This window comes from Solea solea, chromosome 3 (assembly GCF_958295425.1).
Source record: "Solea solea chromosome 3, fSolSol10.1, whole genome shotgun sequence".
Lineage (NCBI taxonomy): Eukaryota > Metazoa > Chordata > Actinopteri > Pleuronectiformes > Soleidae > Solea > Solea solea.
In genome coordinates, this window is record NC_081136.1 from 26,922,622 (window position 1) to 26,936,103 (window position 13,482).

General features: G+C 39.3%; 2 protein-coding genes across 3 annotated transcripts; one reads left to right on the plus strand and one right to left on the minus strand.

Moving 5' to 3' along the window:
* Window positions 1-833: 833 nt before the first annotated feature.
* Window positions 834-9,487, minus strand: cdc123 (cell division cycle 123 homolog (S. cerevisiae)). 2 transcript variants are annotated; one of them, XM_058624054.1, is made up of 14 exons: window positions 9,469-9,487; window positions 8,262-8,346; window positions 7,934-8,005; window positions 7,394-7,457; window positions 7,070-7,102; window positions 6,800-6,895; window positions 6,563-6,669; window positions 4,924-4,975; window positions 4,057-4,132; window positions 3,848-3,970; window positions 2,905-2,933; window positions 2,702-2,806; window positions 1,665-1,802; window positions 834-1,111 (listed from the first exon to the last, which is right to left on the minus strand). In XM_058624054.1, exons 2-14 carry the CDS (start codon window positions 8,333-8,335, stop codon window positions 1,046-1,048), a joined length of 1,035 nt encoding a protein of 344 aa, XP_058480037.1. In that variant the 5' UTR covers window positions 8,336-8,346; window positions 9,469-9,487; the 3' UTR covers window positions 834-1,045. The 2 variants fall into 2 exon arrangements, with proteins under 2 accessions (XP_058480037.1, XP_058480036.1); XM_058624053.1 differs by lacking the exon at window positions 9,469-9,487 and having other exon boundaries at window positions 8,262-8,397.
* Window positions 8,762-13,004, plus strand: nudt5 (nudix (nucleoside diphosphate linked moiety X)-type motif 5). Its single transcript, XM_058624058.1, has 11 exons — window positions 8,762-8,779; window positions 8,858-8,957; window positions 9,180-9,253; window positions 9,488-9,555; window positions 9,643-9,695; window positions 9,773-9,880; window positions 10,361-10,456; window positions 10,654-10,755; window positions 11,645-11,653; window positions 11,740-11,793; window positions 11,890-13,004. Exons 3-11 carry the CDS (start codon window positions 9,197-9,199, stop codon window positions 11,997-11,999), a joined length of 657 nt encoding a protein of 218 aa, XP_058480041.1. The 5' UTR covers window positions 8,762-8,779; window positions 8,858-8,957; window positions 9,180-9,196; the 3' UTR covers window positions 12,000-13,004.
* Window positions 13,005-13,482: the final 478 nt, after the last annotated feature.

A 13,482-nucleotide genomic window follows, 5' to 3' on the forward strand; every position in this document is an offset into this window, starting at 1 on the left:
TGTCAGGCTAAGTGAGGACACCAGCCCGAGGTCCTGATGGTGTGTTTACAGCTAGAATTCATTTTCATAATGATGATTCATTTGAAACACTCCCCACAATATGTGGCTTGTACACCATTTCCCGTCCGCGGCGTTCCGGTCGAGGGAACCATAACTCGCATCGCACCGGCTTTTTCCATCTCACTGTAATTGCTCTATCACTCTACCAAAGGAGAAAAAAAACCAAAAATACAAACCCAAAATGAACTGCCGTGCACCGAGCACACATAGCTCATTTAGCTCTGGGGCGTAAAACCGCAATCAATTTCTAATGTGCTAGTTTACTACACCCACCAGACTGACAGCCGAGTCAATACATGACAAAGAAATTTAATGGTGTGGATTTTTTTTGTGTACAGCAATGCATGATGGGAAAACAGGACTTGAGAGCAGTGCCCGGAGCGACTCGGAGCAATGAGTGTGTCAAAAGTGCTCAGAGGAAATTGGTAGTGGGAGATTGAGAGGCAGGGACGGCGGCGAAGAAAAGAAAATTCAATGTAGCCAAGTCATAAACAGCTTAAGTGTTAAATAGGGAAGTCTTTCACCGCCTCTTAATGACACACAACACCCAGCACAGTTACAGTGACATTTGTGCGATTTAAATCCAGGAAGAGTTGTGCAGAAATTAAGACGTATCAGCAAATACACAGTTATGAAATTGTGTTGTTTTTTTTCTCCCCCTCTTGAAAATAATATTACACCAAAACTTTACGAGACTTCTGAGGCTTCTCTGCGGTGTTAGATGAAGAGAAAACAGTGACAGAAAATGAACCCTTAATAGCCTAACGTTAACGCCATGATTAAAAAAAAACTCATTAAGACGCCTCAGATACAACACACACGGTTACCAGTGGAGCAAAAGGAGAAACTTGGTGATAGTTTTCAACAAGAAAGCTCAAAGAGAACAGAGGAACAGAGGGTAAAGAGTCACTTCATGCACAAAGCATTATATATGGAGGATTCTTCATACACTAGCAGCTATTTTTCAGGTTTCACGGCAACTGTTTCACTGTGGAGCATTCTCCTCTTCTTCCTCCTCCTCTTCCTCAGACTCTTCCTGCTGGCTTTTCTTCTGGGGAATTTGAAAGAAGGGAGAGGAATCGTGAAAACAGGGCCTCAATCTCAGTCCTATACTGAATTCTAATTCTGTCAGTGAAACCCTTTCAATAAACAGCTATATATTCTGACAGCTCTGAGTGTTTGCTCCGCGTCGTGGGGCTTCTAAGCCTCTTTGACACTAAAATGAGTGGATATACCCTGAATTTCTGAACGCATTTCGTTGCTTAAAAAGCTGATAAACATCATTCCAAGGCGCTATTAAAATAAAACAAGATAAAGTAATATGATTTAAAAAAGAAATACAGTGAGATCTGTACAAAGATTCACTGAAAACATTCATGGGAGTGGGAGTGAATGCAGATAAAACTCATGCCTATTGACATTTTATGTTTCTGTATTAACTTGATGAAATCCAAGATTTTACATTTATTAATGTATCAGAATAAATATAAATTCAGGTGTAAATGATTAAAAAAAAACAAAAAACATCAAAATTGTGGATGACTGACTAACTAGTACTCAACAACACTGAAACCTGAGAGTTTAACGATTTGAACTTGGTATACCAGTTTGAGGAAGTCGATGAGTTTGTAAGCGTCTTCTCCGGTTGAGAGGTCGGCAAAATCTCTTGGGATTCTGTAGCTCAGACACGGACTGGGCTGCACCGTCACCTCACTGGTGGTGTGGCGGAACGCCGGAGCCTCCTGCACACACGGAGCCGACACATGAAACCGAGATTTTCTTCTTCACACATAATACATGTTAGTAAACAGTGGCTGAGGATGTGTGAAAAACACTACAAGTGTGGAGTAAAGACTGAAAACACTTTCTCGTCTCGGTCTTCTCTTTATATAAAAACCCTCAGTGCGCTTTATCCCTGCTTTACTGTTCACTTGTGAGTGACTGCACCTGCTCCTACACAACTGCCTTTGGTTTGACTAACAAGTTGAGATGTCTTTGTCCTGTAAATAATCCCAGTCTTCCCAGGATCTAAAACCACATAGAACAGCTCTGCCACTTCATTTAAAACTCATAAAGAATGAAGCAGAGAAGATTGAAAGACGAGCAGAGGGAGACAGAGAGCAAGGAATTCAGTATGTCATTAAACTGTGGCCAAAATGGTGAAAATGTCACTTCTCAACATGTTTGTTGAACAAGTGGTTTGATACCTAAGTGTTAATGTTAATAGTATGTACAATCAGTGAGGTTTGCAGACTTTGGGCCCCATTAAAGTTTGTGAGTGATTTTAGTTACCACCTTAGGACCTTTTCAGGCATAAACACTGACCTTGTCAGGACCAGTAGTCCTCATGGAGACCAAAATATGGTCCTAATGAGGAAGAAACTCATTTCGGAGTTTAGGGGCTAAGATTTGTGATTCTTGTTAAGATTAGATTTAAGGTTTCAAAAGTTAAGGTTAGGGATAACACTTTGTTTAGAGTGGCCAAGAGAATGTTGCTGAATTTTACATGATTGAACACCTAACTTTTTATATTTTTAACACTTTACACCCCCCTTTAACATACTTGAGGTCTTCAACGCGCCTTGTAATCTGTGTTTAAATTAACAACTTTCCGGAATGAACATGTCTGGCGATGGCTGACCTGCTGTTGGGAGATGTCTCCTCCAGATGTCAGCTCCTCCCAGCTGAACAGCAGTGAGTCTGTCACCTCTCCAAATGGGTTCAGATCAATCAGCCACACCCTCCCCTGCAACACACACGCAGACACAGAAAAACTTAACAGTCTGCAAGGGCAGTGTGTTTGACAATTGATTATTCTCAGACAGAATTCATCAGAGTGCTTACCTGGCTGTCTCTGTAGACATCAAACACAACTGCAAAACAGACAGAATTATATAAACCGTGTTGAATTTCGTAAATGCAAAGTTAAAAGAAGCTGGTAACACTGTGTCAAATTCAATTTTAAAATCACAGTTGTGTGAAAAACAACACACTCATTCAAAGCTTTCCCCTGTCTTCGCTCTGGCTCTGCCTGACTGACTGAGCCATTAAAAATGCACAAGATGTCACATGTATCGATCGAAATGTCTTACCACAACTAGAGCGGTGTTATATATTTTGCTGAATTGTCTTCTTATATTGTCCCTAATGCTTACAGCAAGTTTCAATCCAAGAAAAATCTGTCCATTTGAATCAAGGTGACTATTTGTTTCATACAAAAACCTTTCTAAGCAGCCTGATGAGGAATTTTACTCATCAGAAGTCTGGATCTTGACATGGACAATCAGCTCGAGACACAGACACTTTTGCTTCATAAAAACATGGCTGCCAGCAGAGACACAAGCAAAAAACAACACATTTTTGAATATATTTTGAATTTTTCGTCTCACCATTAGACAAACATTTCTGACTGGAATCTGAAGTTTGTGTTGCTTTGTAAACTGCTCAGAGAAAATCAACACTTCTACACAGCACACAGGACCTGTTGATCCTCTGCTGCCTCCACTAGTGAGTTCTAATGTGTTATTTTGTGACACAAACTAACTTTCATTTTAGTAATTGTTTTTGTTTTAAAGATAAAACTGATTTCAATGATAATTCCACTCCCACACAACTTGGTCTTTTGTCCTGATGAAAAGTTTCCAAAATTCTAAATTCTAAATTCTAATCCTAAATTTCCAAATAGTGCATTCAACAATATATATATTTCATAAATGAAAGACATAAAAGGGAGTTGTTAAAAGGTGTGAGGAGGTGAAGAAAAAAAAAAAAAGGAGGTGCTGCTCACAGTCTTCGTCAAGGAAATTGTACTGGATGTGCTGGCTGAAGAAGTCCTGTATGGCCTGACTGATCTGCTCCTCCTGCTTCAGGACGTGCTGGTAATACTGAGTGTAGTCTCTCTGAGAAATCGCTGTGAGATTAAACAAGACACACACCATCAGACGAGCTGAAACTGAATTTAACAACGGGGTCTAAAACACTTGGCTGAAACATTACCGATCAGTTTGTTCTCTTTGACGAAGCAGCGGAATTCTCCACCAGGAATTAGCTCGCTCCACTTCCTCAGGACCAGCTGGTGACATAAGAAAACATGTGTGATTCAATCCACGTTTGTGTGTAGACAAATTGAACACGATGAGGTGTACAAATATGGCAAAATATGACATTAGTTTTGTGCAAAAACCTATGATATCAGGTTAACGTTGAAGTGAAACTTCAGATTTTGTTTATGGTGTGGTTGCATGAGGTATTTACATATAGCCAGCAACTTATATAGAGATGAATGTGCTCATTTTCCTGCACCAGAGTCAATTAAAAAACATCAGCTACCACTGCCTCGCTTGGTCAGTTTGTGTCATTTGGGTGAATCTGAATGAAGGATTTCAAAATCCAAAGACACAAAATAACACATCTGAACGAACTCATCGGCAGCATTGGATCAACTTCCGTATTCTGTGATGTAAAAGCAATAGATTTATTTATGGACTTTGGTGTAAGGAGTGAGCAGCTCAACAAAGAGACACCAACTAAAGTTTATCAAAAAACAAAAATGCTGTTTAACACAAAGATAATTAGAAAATATTAAAATATCAATATATCAGATACTGAAGCAAGCATAGAAGCATTTGTTTATTCAGTGAGTCTTTTTGTAACGCAAATAAAGTCTGTGTTTCCTGCTGTCCCTGTTAGCAGTCGTGTCCATGTTTTCACTGAGCTCGCAGCTACATGTCACTGTCTGATTCTCAGAACAGACGGAGTAAAGTGAGATGTATGCAAGATGTTAACTATGTAACTACTTCACATGACCCCACTCCAGATAGCCAGAACTATCCCTTTAATATACTTTGAAACACTTTTAAATACCTCATAGTTGATGACAGGATCTGGGGAGTCCTTGTCACTACACTGAAGAAATCTGCAAACAAAAAAGTGTGTTAAAATTAACAAAATCAGCAGCACGGGTACAATCAGAGCCTTCACTCCACCAACTCTGAAATTCGGAGAGTTTCAAAGTTTTGATAAAAAAAAGTCCAGGGCACGAGCATACATCACACAAACAGCTTTCCCAAGGCTTTGCACTGCACTACATCATTCGCTGAGTTAAATGTTCACTGTGCACGGCGGAGAAGCGCAAGTCATAAATCTACATCGCACTAACCTCCACAGGCATTTTACTGCAGACTCTCATCAGCCTGAGCCTGAGCAAACCTGGCTATTTGCTGACGTTGATTGTCTCATAAAGTTTTGAAGACTAATTTATTCTTTGTGGGCTTTAAAATGGTTAAAATTGCCTCCTTTGCCCATCAATCTATTGATTAAATATTCATACCGTGAATTCAGCCCTGAGCAGAAGTGCCTTTGGCAGTAATTACTGCTTTGAGTCCTGGCCTTTCCAGACATTTTATCTGGGGCTGACGTCTCAGCTTTGGCTGGGCCACTGATCAGCTGCTTTCAAACGTACTGGAGATTATACATACAGTACATATTAAACATACATCTATACATAAGTCTACATGGTGAATACTGGGCTGCATATCGCAAATCAATATCTGTCAGAAAAAGTCCTATGTCTGACTACATCCACTTTGTAACCACATGCATTTGTGCCGATAATTTGCAATGCTCATTTTGGATTTTATATGCAGAGTTTAAATCAGCATTTTTCAACCCAAATCTGATCTTTTTACTATTGAGTATCTTCTAAGATTGAGTCCAATCCAATGCTTGTATTTGCTTAGATGACAGAGTTGCACAGTTCCCTATTTTTAAAAAGTTGTTGCAGTGAGTAAAATAAATAAAGATGGACGAAACGGAGCAATACCACTGAAAGTCATGGGTGCAGTACAGAGTCAATAATCCAATCAGTAAGGAAAACGACAAAGTATTGGGTACATGTCTATACCAATGCAAAAGATGCACAGAGGTGTGTAGGGTGGTGATGGAGATAAGGTTTGGGATGGATGTACAAAATGGACAAAAATTGAGTATAAATGGGCCTTTGGTAAATAAAGAGGGAGAGAGAGCGGGCTGACCAAACCAGTTCTTAGGGCTGTCACTTTTTATTCAATAAATATATTTACGATATTCACGAGTGATATCGTAAACGCAATATTCAGCAACATTAATGCATGTTCTTAATATCGTGCAGCCCTACTCGAAATGCAGGCTGCATCTCCTAAGCGCATATTTTAGTAGTAACCCTCGGAATCCAGCAGACATAAGGTTTCCTACTATATTGAATATTTATTTATTATATTTATTAGTACATTTGAACGAATTACGGGTTGATTTCTGGAAAACGTGACAGCACATGCACTACAGCTTCCAGAGTAGAGAGGACAAAACAAACTAGGTGGCTAAAAAGTCTATTTTCTTGCATTTAATATCAAATCTCCAACTCGCTGTAAAGGGAAAGAGTCTGAATATTTAGTAAGTCAGGGTATTTTTCAAGTAAGTCAGGGTGGTTTACATGTGTGTCGATGTTGTTGGACACCAAACTTACGGCTGTGTGAGGTCGTGGGTGACGAAATCTGAACTTTTAAAGAGCAGGAATATATCACTGAGGCTGTGACACTGCAAGGAGCTGTTCAGAGCGATCCAATTAGCATCCTGGAGAAGAGAGATAGAGAGAGACAGTTGGTTATGTAAGGCTGAGCTGAGGAGGGCAAAAAACCTTTTAAAAAGCTGAGGGCAGTGTTATTTTTTTCTGGGTTTTTTGTTTGTTTGTTTTTTTTTTTACCCGAGGAGCACTCCAGTTGAGTTTGGGAAAGACACGGCCACCCAGAGCATTTATTGCCTCTAGCACTTTAGAGGTGAATTCTGGGAACTCAGGAGCCTGGCAGACACAATCATCCTTGCATTATTAAATCATGAAGATGAGGACAACACAATAGACTTAATTAAATAATAAAAAACACTTCATTGTAGAGAGCAGTAAGTCATCATTGCAGTGAAGAGAATACTAAATATGTTCAAACATGTTGGCTGAAGAGACCACTGACGTACTTACTGTGACAGTGGTGGTTGTCTCATCATCTGACCACTTGAGGGCAGTACACAGCCCAGGATTAAAGGAGAGAGAAGATTAAATGCATTGCATGCAAATAACTCACAAATAAAATAATTATACCACCACATCCAAGATTATTAAATGTAAATGAAAAAAGTGCATCTGACTTAACTTGTTAATCTTCCTTATCTTCTAACAAATGCAAATACTTTAAAATACACAACATATTTTGGTTGAATTATCATATTTCTGTCTCTAAAACCAAGGGATGAAAAGCAACAACAAAAACTTTACAAACCACCTTATTTTCTGTTATGTTTATACCTGAATGTCTTCCTCTGCATCAGAGTCGTTGTTGTTAGTGTGTGTTTGCTGTGTGCTGTGGTCACTGAAGAAGAGAAACCAGAGAAGAACGAGTTAATGTTTTACTTGCGCCAAACAAGACGTGATTTTAACCCATTCATAAGACACAAAACAGTTCAGATAACCTAAACCTGTAACCAGTCTCCCACTCTTCCTTTAATGGCGATGAGGAAACTAATCAGACTGATAAGGATCAGTGCAGAAATATGTAAGACATCAAATGTAAGCTTAAATATTTAGTAAGCAAGTCATTTTTTACTATGTCATGGAAATAGAGTTGTTATTAGTCTAATAACAATAAATGCTGACCTTTCCTGGTCCTAATGAGGCAGAACCTCATTTTGGAGGAACTGCTTAAGTTTAAGTCTAATGTTTGAATTGCGGTTAGGTTAAGGTTAAAGTTAGGCATTAACCAGTTGTGGTTAAGCTTAGGGATAGTCAATGCAGAGTCCTAATAAGAAAAGCTGTGAAAATTTGCGTGTGCGCTTATGTGTCTCTTACCTCCCAGAGACTACCAGTGTCCCATCGTCCAGTAAATAGTCTATTACATTCTGAGGCAGTGGGAGAATAAGACTGAAGAAAAAGAGAACAGTATATTTAATGACTCATTCGGATACCAACAACCAACACAGAGATAAGGGTTGAGAAGGTCTCTGTTCAGAAAAGACAGTGAACAGGACGTAAACACATGGGAAGAATCAACACAGGCTACAGATCCTGATCTTTCTGTCTGTTAGTTAATTTTAGCTGTGTGGCTAAATATGATGTTTTAGCGCAGCAACCGAAAACAATATTATCCTGCTTATTCAAACAAACGGCAGTTGTTTACCTTTTAATAGTATGTTTCTTGAATATCGGATACCAAACCGAAAACTGACAGTTAACAACTTGCTCCTTCTTCATGCTGCAATATCCTGTAATGGAAAAGTGTCCATCAGTGAATATCGTCCGAACCACTGATATTTTCACAACTCTCTCGATACTAATTTCTATCATCCATGTCGCATTTTTAAGAGGAAATGTGTTTAAAGTACTTAAATTCCATTGACATCAAACGTGAATGTTTATTTTTTTTATTGCACTAATATACACAGTAATATGTATGTTTTCTGATGGGGACGTTTGTTTGTGGTGCACACAGAGGCGTGGTCAAAGTAAACCCCGCTGCATTCAACATAGATCGTTTATAAACAAGAGTTGTCACTCCGTATTCCCTAAAGGTACAGACGCAACGACCACTTCAACTACAACACGCGGTTAAAATAGATTCCAAGTATAACATAACCTTACACATAATTTATCTGGACAAAGGGGGAAGCACTTCCGTTTTTTCTAGGGACGACGCATGTATGTATTAAAAATGTATGCAAATTAATATTATTCTGAAAATAAACTGTTTCTTTTTTTTTCTTCATAAACCTCGAGTCAAGTGATGTTTGCAGTCACCGGAAGTGGTAGCAGCGTGACACATCTGTGCTTTTGGACATCTTTGCTGCCACTGACTAGCAAAAGGTTGCGATTTCACGTGAGTTAAGTTTAGTTTTCAAAATGTTCGTGTCTGTGTAGTTTTTAACACACCTTTTCCAAATGGTGTTGCCACTCTAAACTGTGACGGAGCGATTATGTATAAGAGCAACAGGCGGCGTTCAGCTTGGTTGGAGCTGTAGCAGCTGCTAATTGGGCAACTCATGACCAGAAACCGGGGCCGTGATGTAAAAACTTAACTCGTCTTCTCATTCATTTTCAGTCGTCCACGTATCGACAATGAGCAATAGTGAGGAACCCAAAGTGACCACAACTCCACACATAATGAAAGAAGAGGTACGTTTTCACTTAATGAGCCCGCCCCCACCTCGGAACATACAGTAAGCAGATGAACAAACAAGTAGTGATATAAATAAATGAAAATCGAAAATAATTTACAAATGTTTCACCTGCAAGAGAGTACAAATACACATTTAAAACCATACAATTGGACTGGAAAGCAGCTGCAGAGTTATGTGATACTGAGTGATTTTGCTGTGTTAAGTACTCACACTGCTCTCTGTGTTCCAGGTCATGGCAACAGGAAAATGGTTGAAACTGGAGAAAACTACATACATGGACCCAGCTGGAAACACCAGGTATGGTTCAATCATTCACTAACATAGCTTCAAAACCCAAGCAGCTTCCTTTGGTGCAGTTTTCAGCCCCCGTTTGTCATCCACCAGAACTTGGGAGACGGTGAAGAGGACCACTAGGCAAACCAACACAGAAGCAGATGGTGAGCGTGAAAGTTTCTTTCTCATTTGTTGACACATGTTACAAGAAATGTTCGGGTGTAACACAATTTACATGCAGGTGTGGGAATCATTGCACTCCTGAAGCGGACGCTCCACAGAGACTGTGTAGTGATGGTGAAGCAGTTTCGTCCTCCTATGGGATGCTGTACTCTGGAGTTTCCTGCAGGTCAGACTGTTTCTCACTTGTGATTGTGGATCAGCAATTCATGAAACTCATCAGAATAGACATTCGCTGTGTCTCAATTTAGGAGCTGCCTCTAAATTTGAAGGCTAATTATGTCAGTGCACCATGACCCAGCTGTCTCATTTTGCTGGCTTGAACAAATGTGGTCTTTCCAGCAAGCAATGAAGAACACCCAACAAGTGTATCCTTCCTGATGAGCTGAATGTTTTCAAACAAAACACATATTTTCAACTATATTGAATATCTAACAGTGCACTTGTTGGTTTTGTTGGTGACCAATCCCTTTGTAGACTAGACTGTCTCATTTTTGTTCAGCCTCCACAGTCTATGGGGCCGATGAAGGAACCCCTGCCCTCATGGGCTGCACAGACTGCATCCTCTGCATTAGGCAGCCCTTGAGCTGAGACACAGTTTTTGCTTTTTTCCCCACTCACCGGGGCTGATAGGAATTGCTATGTGCAGGGTTGATTGACGATGGTGAAACGGCAGAGGCTGCTGCCTTGAGGGAGCTGAAGGAAGAAACCGGCTACAAAGGCGAAGTAGTAGGAGTCACTCCAGGTATCATTTCACTGTGGGCACTTGATTGTGTTAGCTTCTTCTGCAGGTTCTATTGTTATCTCTTGTGTTTGTTTGAGTGGTTCAGGGGTCTGATATGCATTTCTGGGAACTCAATTCAAGTGACTGTGTAAAGTCTGCATGTATGTATGAGTGTACTAAGCTTTTGGTGTTCTGTAATGATACTGCTTTGATTGTAGTGACCTGTCTGGACCCCGGGCTGTCTAATTGCACCACCCAAATTGTCATGGTCAACATCAATGGAGATGACATAGAGAATATTAACCCAACACAGCAGCTCGGTGAGTGGACTGTCAGCATTTAGTCGTCCAAGCACTTGTTTGTTTAGTTGACACCTAGCACTTTACAAATCATTGTTGCATTCAGACCATTGTCAAGTGAGATCACACAGTGCTCCACATGAGTCTCTGTGTTTCTCAGTGTAGCTGTGATAAGATCTCGCACTGCACACAGGAAGTGTCATGCTTTTTGACAAGACAGAACAGGAACATTGTACCAATAATGTGAGACAACGGCAGAAAGGTTGGAGTATGCCTGAAAACACAAAGAAGCGGCCGCTAAAGGTTTGAAACGTTAAACTTACCGCTCAAAAGACCTGATGGGATAAATGCTTTGTGACCTTGTGAACAGGTTTAGGAGAATCTGCATCCCATTTGCTTTTTATCCACGCAGAAACTGAATCTAGATCTAAAGCCAAGAGTAAAAAAATCTCAAAACAGCAACCTTGTGTTTTCAGGTACACAACCAATACAAAACTTTAGGAAAACATAGCCCCACCTCTCTAACCTAACCTTTAGCTCTGCTAGGCGTGTTTGCTTTATGCACATGCTCCACATTGTAATCGTTTCCATTTTTGGTTTATTTTTAAATAATATTACATTTGTATTGTCAACAAACACCAACCAAAAAGCATAATAATCTTATCTGTGAACAGGTTCTCAATCAGCTATTTATTGTATCTTCAAGACTGTAGATGTAGGCCACTGGACAAGCTAGAGTTTAGTTCTCGGCAAGTTCAGAAGAGACCCTGGCTACTGGGTAACCTCTATGAAAGGGCAAGGTGTGACCATAATCAGGCTTTATGGCATCTTTTACGTACTGTGTATTGAGAAAATGTTAGCATGTCACACACTACAAAGACTAATAATCGTCTTCTGTGTTCTTCCATAGGTGATGGAGGTGAGTTTGATTTTTCTTCTTCTCTTGAAATCTTCTTTCTATTATCAAGTGAACAGTCACACAAGGCTTTTGTCTTTTCTTTCCAGAATTTGTCGAAGTCATTCATTTGCCTCTTGATGAATTCCAGATGAGAATAGATGGTGAGACTTCTGCGTTTTCAGTCAAGTTACCATTAGGGCAACAAAGAGACCCTCCTTGCCCACAATAACATACACTTGTTTTGTTTGAATGTGCAGATCTGATGAAGAAAGAGAAAATTGTGGTGGATGCTAAAGTTTACATCTTTGCCATGGGCATGGTTCAGGCCTTCTTCAAACCGAGAGAACTCCCTGTCCTGAAACAGTGAAGCACATGAGAAGAGTTCGAGGAGTAACAACCTGTAGCAATAGTGTCCCCACACGGGACTTGTAAGTTTGGAAAATGCATTGCTTAACTATTACTGGATGAAGACTTTGTCTTGAATTGGGCGTGTAACTAATATTTTTTATTTGTCGATGAAATGTAATGACCATCCACAAAGCAGCATCACAGGTGATGTGGTGCAACTTTGTGTTTAAATCATTCTCAATATAAAAACATTGAAGTCACTTTAATTATGAGCACTGTTGTATTAGGCTTTAATCTTGTATGCCTTATGTGATTTACAGTTATTTACAGGTTTTCTATATCTTATGAATGCTGTCTACTGTATTTTATTATGTGCAAAATTCACTGCTTTGCTGACTTGTTGGAGGAACACTAAGCTGATAAACCTTATACATAGAGTTTAGTGTGAGGTAAAATGAGCTCCATTTACTTGGTATATTTACCCCTTTCCTTTGAACAAGTAGTCAAATATCAGATTTTAGAGTTAGCCTCTCAAATTTGAATATTTGTTGACTAATAGTTAAAGAAATCAACCAAGAATTGGAGGACAATGAGAAAGCAGTAGATGGTTAAATCACTTGCGCACATTCCCTCTTCCTAATTTCAGGCGCTAATAGTCACAGAAATCAACCAAGAATTGGAGGACAATGAGAAAGCAGTAGATGGTTAAATCACTCTAGTACATTCCCTCTCGCTTATTTCCTCTCAAAGCATCCTGGGAGCCGATGGGGAAATAAGTATTAGCCACATTTCCTGCAAGGTGATTAGATATACATAATAAACAATTTACTGTGGTGACAGGAACAGAGAATTGCATTTCTTCAACATTTCATTCAAAACTAATGTAGATTGTGGAGAATAATAATTTCCTCTACTTCTTGCTGTGTTTCTAACCTCATTGTGGTGCAATTTAACAGACCCTTTTGCTGTACTTACCTTAGAAACTAGAAATGACTTACCAATTAATAAAATTGATACTACCTTTGCTTTTACTAGGATCTGGACTTCTTTCACCAACACCTGAGCAAATGCACATGTATTTAATATTTCACATATGGCCCTACATTTAACTTTTCACTATTAACTAAGCTGCTCCTGCAGCTCACTAAGTTGTTCACTGGTCTTTACTGCCCCCCAGTGCTTCCTACCAGAAAAACAGTGGGGGAAAAAGTAGTAAATGCTCCATGGACAGTGACATTCAACTAAAAGCCCATTAGAAAGTGTCTGGGATTCGAACCCATTAACTTTTGACATACATTTGACCAATCACGCCGGAGAAGAGTGGAATGAAATGATAAAATAATAGTTATATTGTAAATAGTTTAAAATATTCATTATTAAATTATTGGTATATTATTCTGCTCACTGAATAGTTGTAGAAATCAATATTTCTTTGCTGATTTATGAAGTATGGATACCGTTTACAGTAAATTGTATGAAAAAATCTATAATCTATATTTGTT

Excerpts from the sequence above, each read along its gene's own strand:
- nudt5 (XM_058624058.1), top strand. The coding sequence starts at position 9,197 with ATGAGCAATAGTGAGGAACCCAAAGTGACCACAACTCCACACATAATG. Across the intron at positions 9,556-9,642 it reads GACCCAGCTGGAAACACCAG|AACTTGGGAGACGGTGAAGA; the intron begins GTATGGTTCAAT and ends GTCATCCACCAG. Across the intron at positions 9,696-9,772 it reads AACCAACACAGAAGCAGATG|GTGTGGGAATCATTGCACTC; the intron begins GTGAGCGTGAAA and ends ATTTACATGCAG.
- cdc123 (XM_058624054.1), bottom strand. The coding sequence starts at position 8,335 with ATGAAGAAGGAGCAAGTTGTTAACTGTCAGTTTTCGGTTTGGTATCCG. Across the intron at positions 3,971-4,056 it reads CAAAGAGAACAAACTGATCG|CGATTTCTCAGAGAGACTAC; the intron begins GTAATGTTTCAG and ends TTAATCTCACAG. Across the intron at positions 2,934-3,847 it reads CAATTTCCTTGACGAAGACT|TTGTGTTTGATGTCTACAGA; the intron begins GTGAGCAGCACC and ends TCTGTTTTGCAG.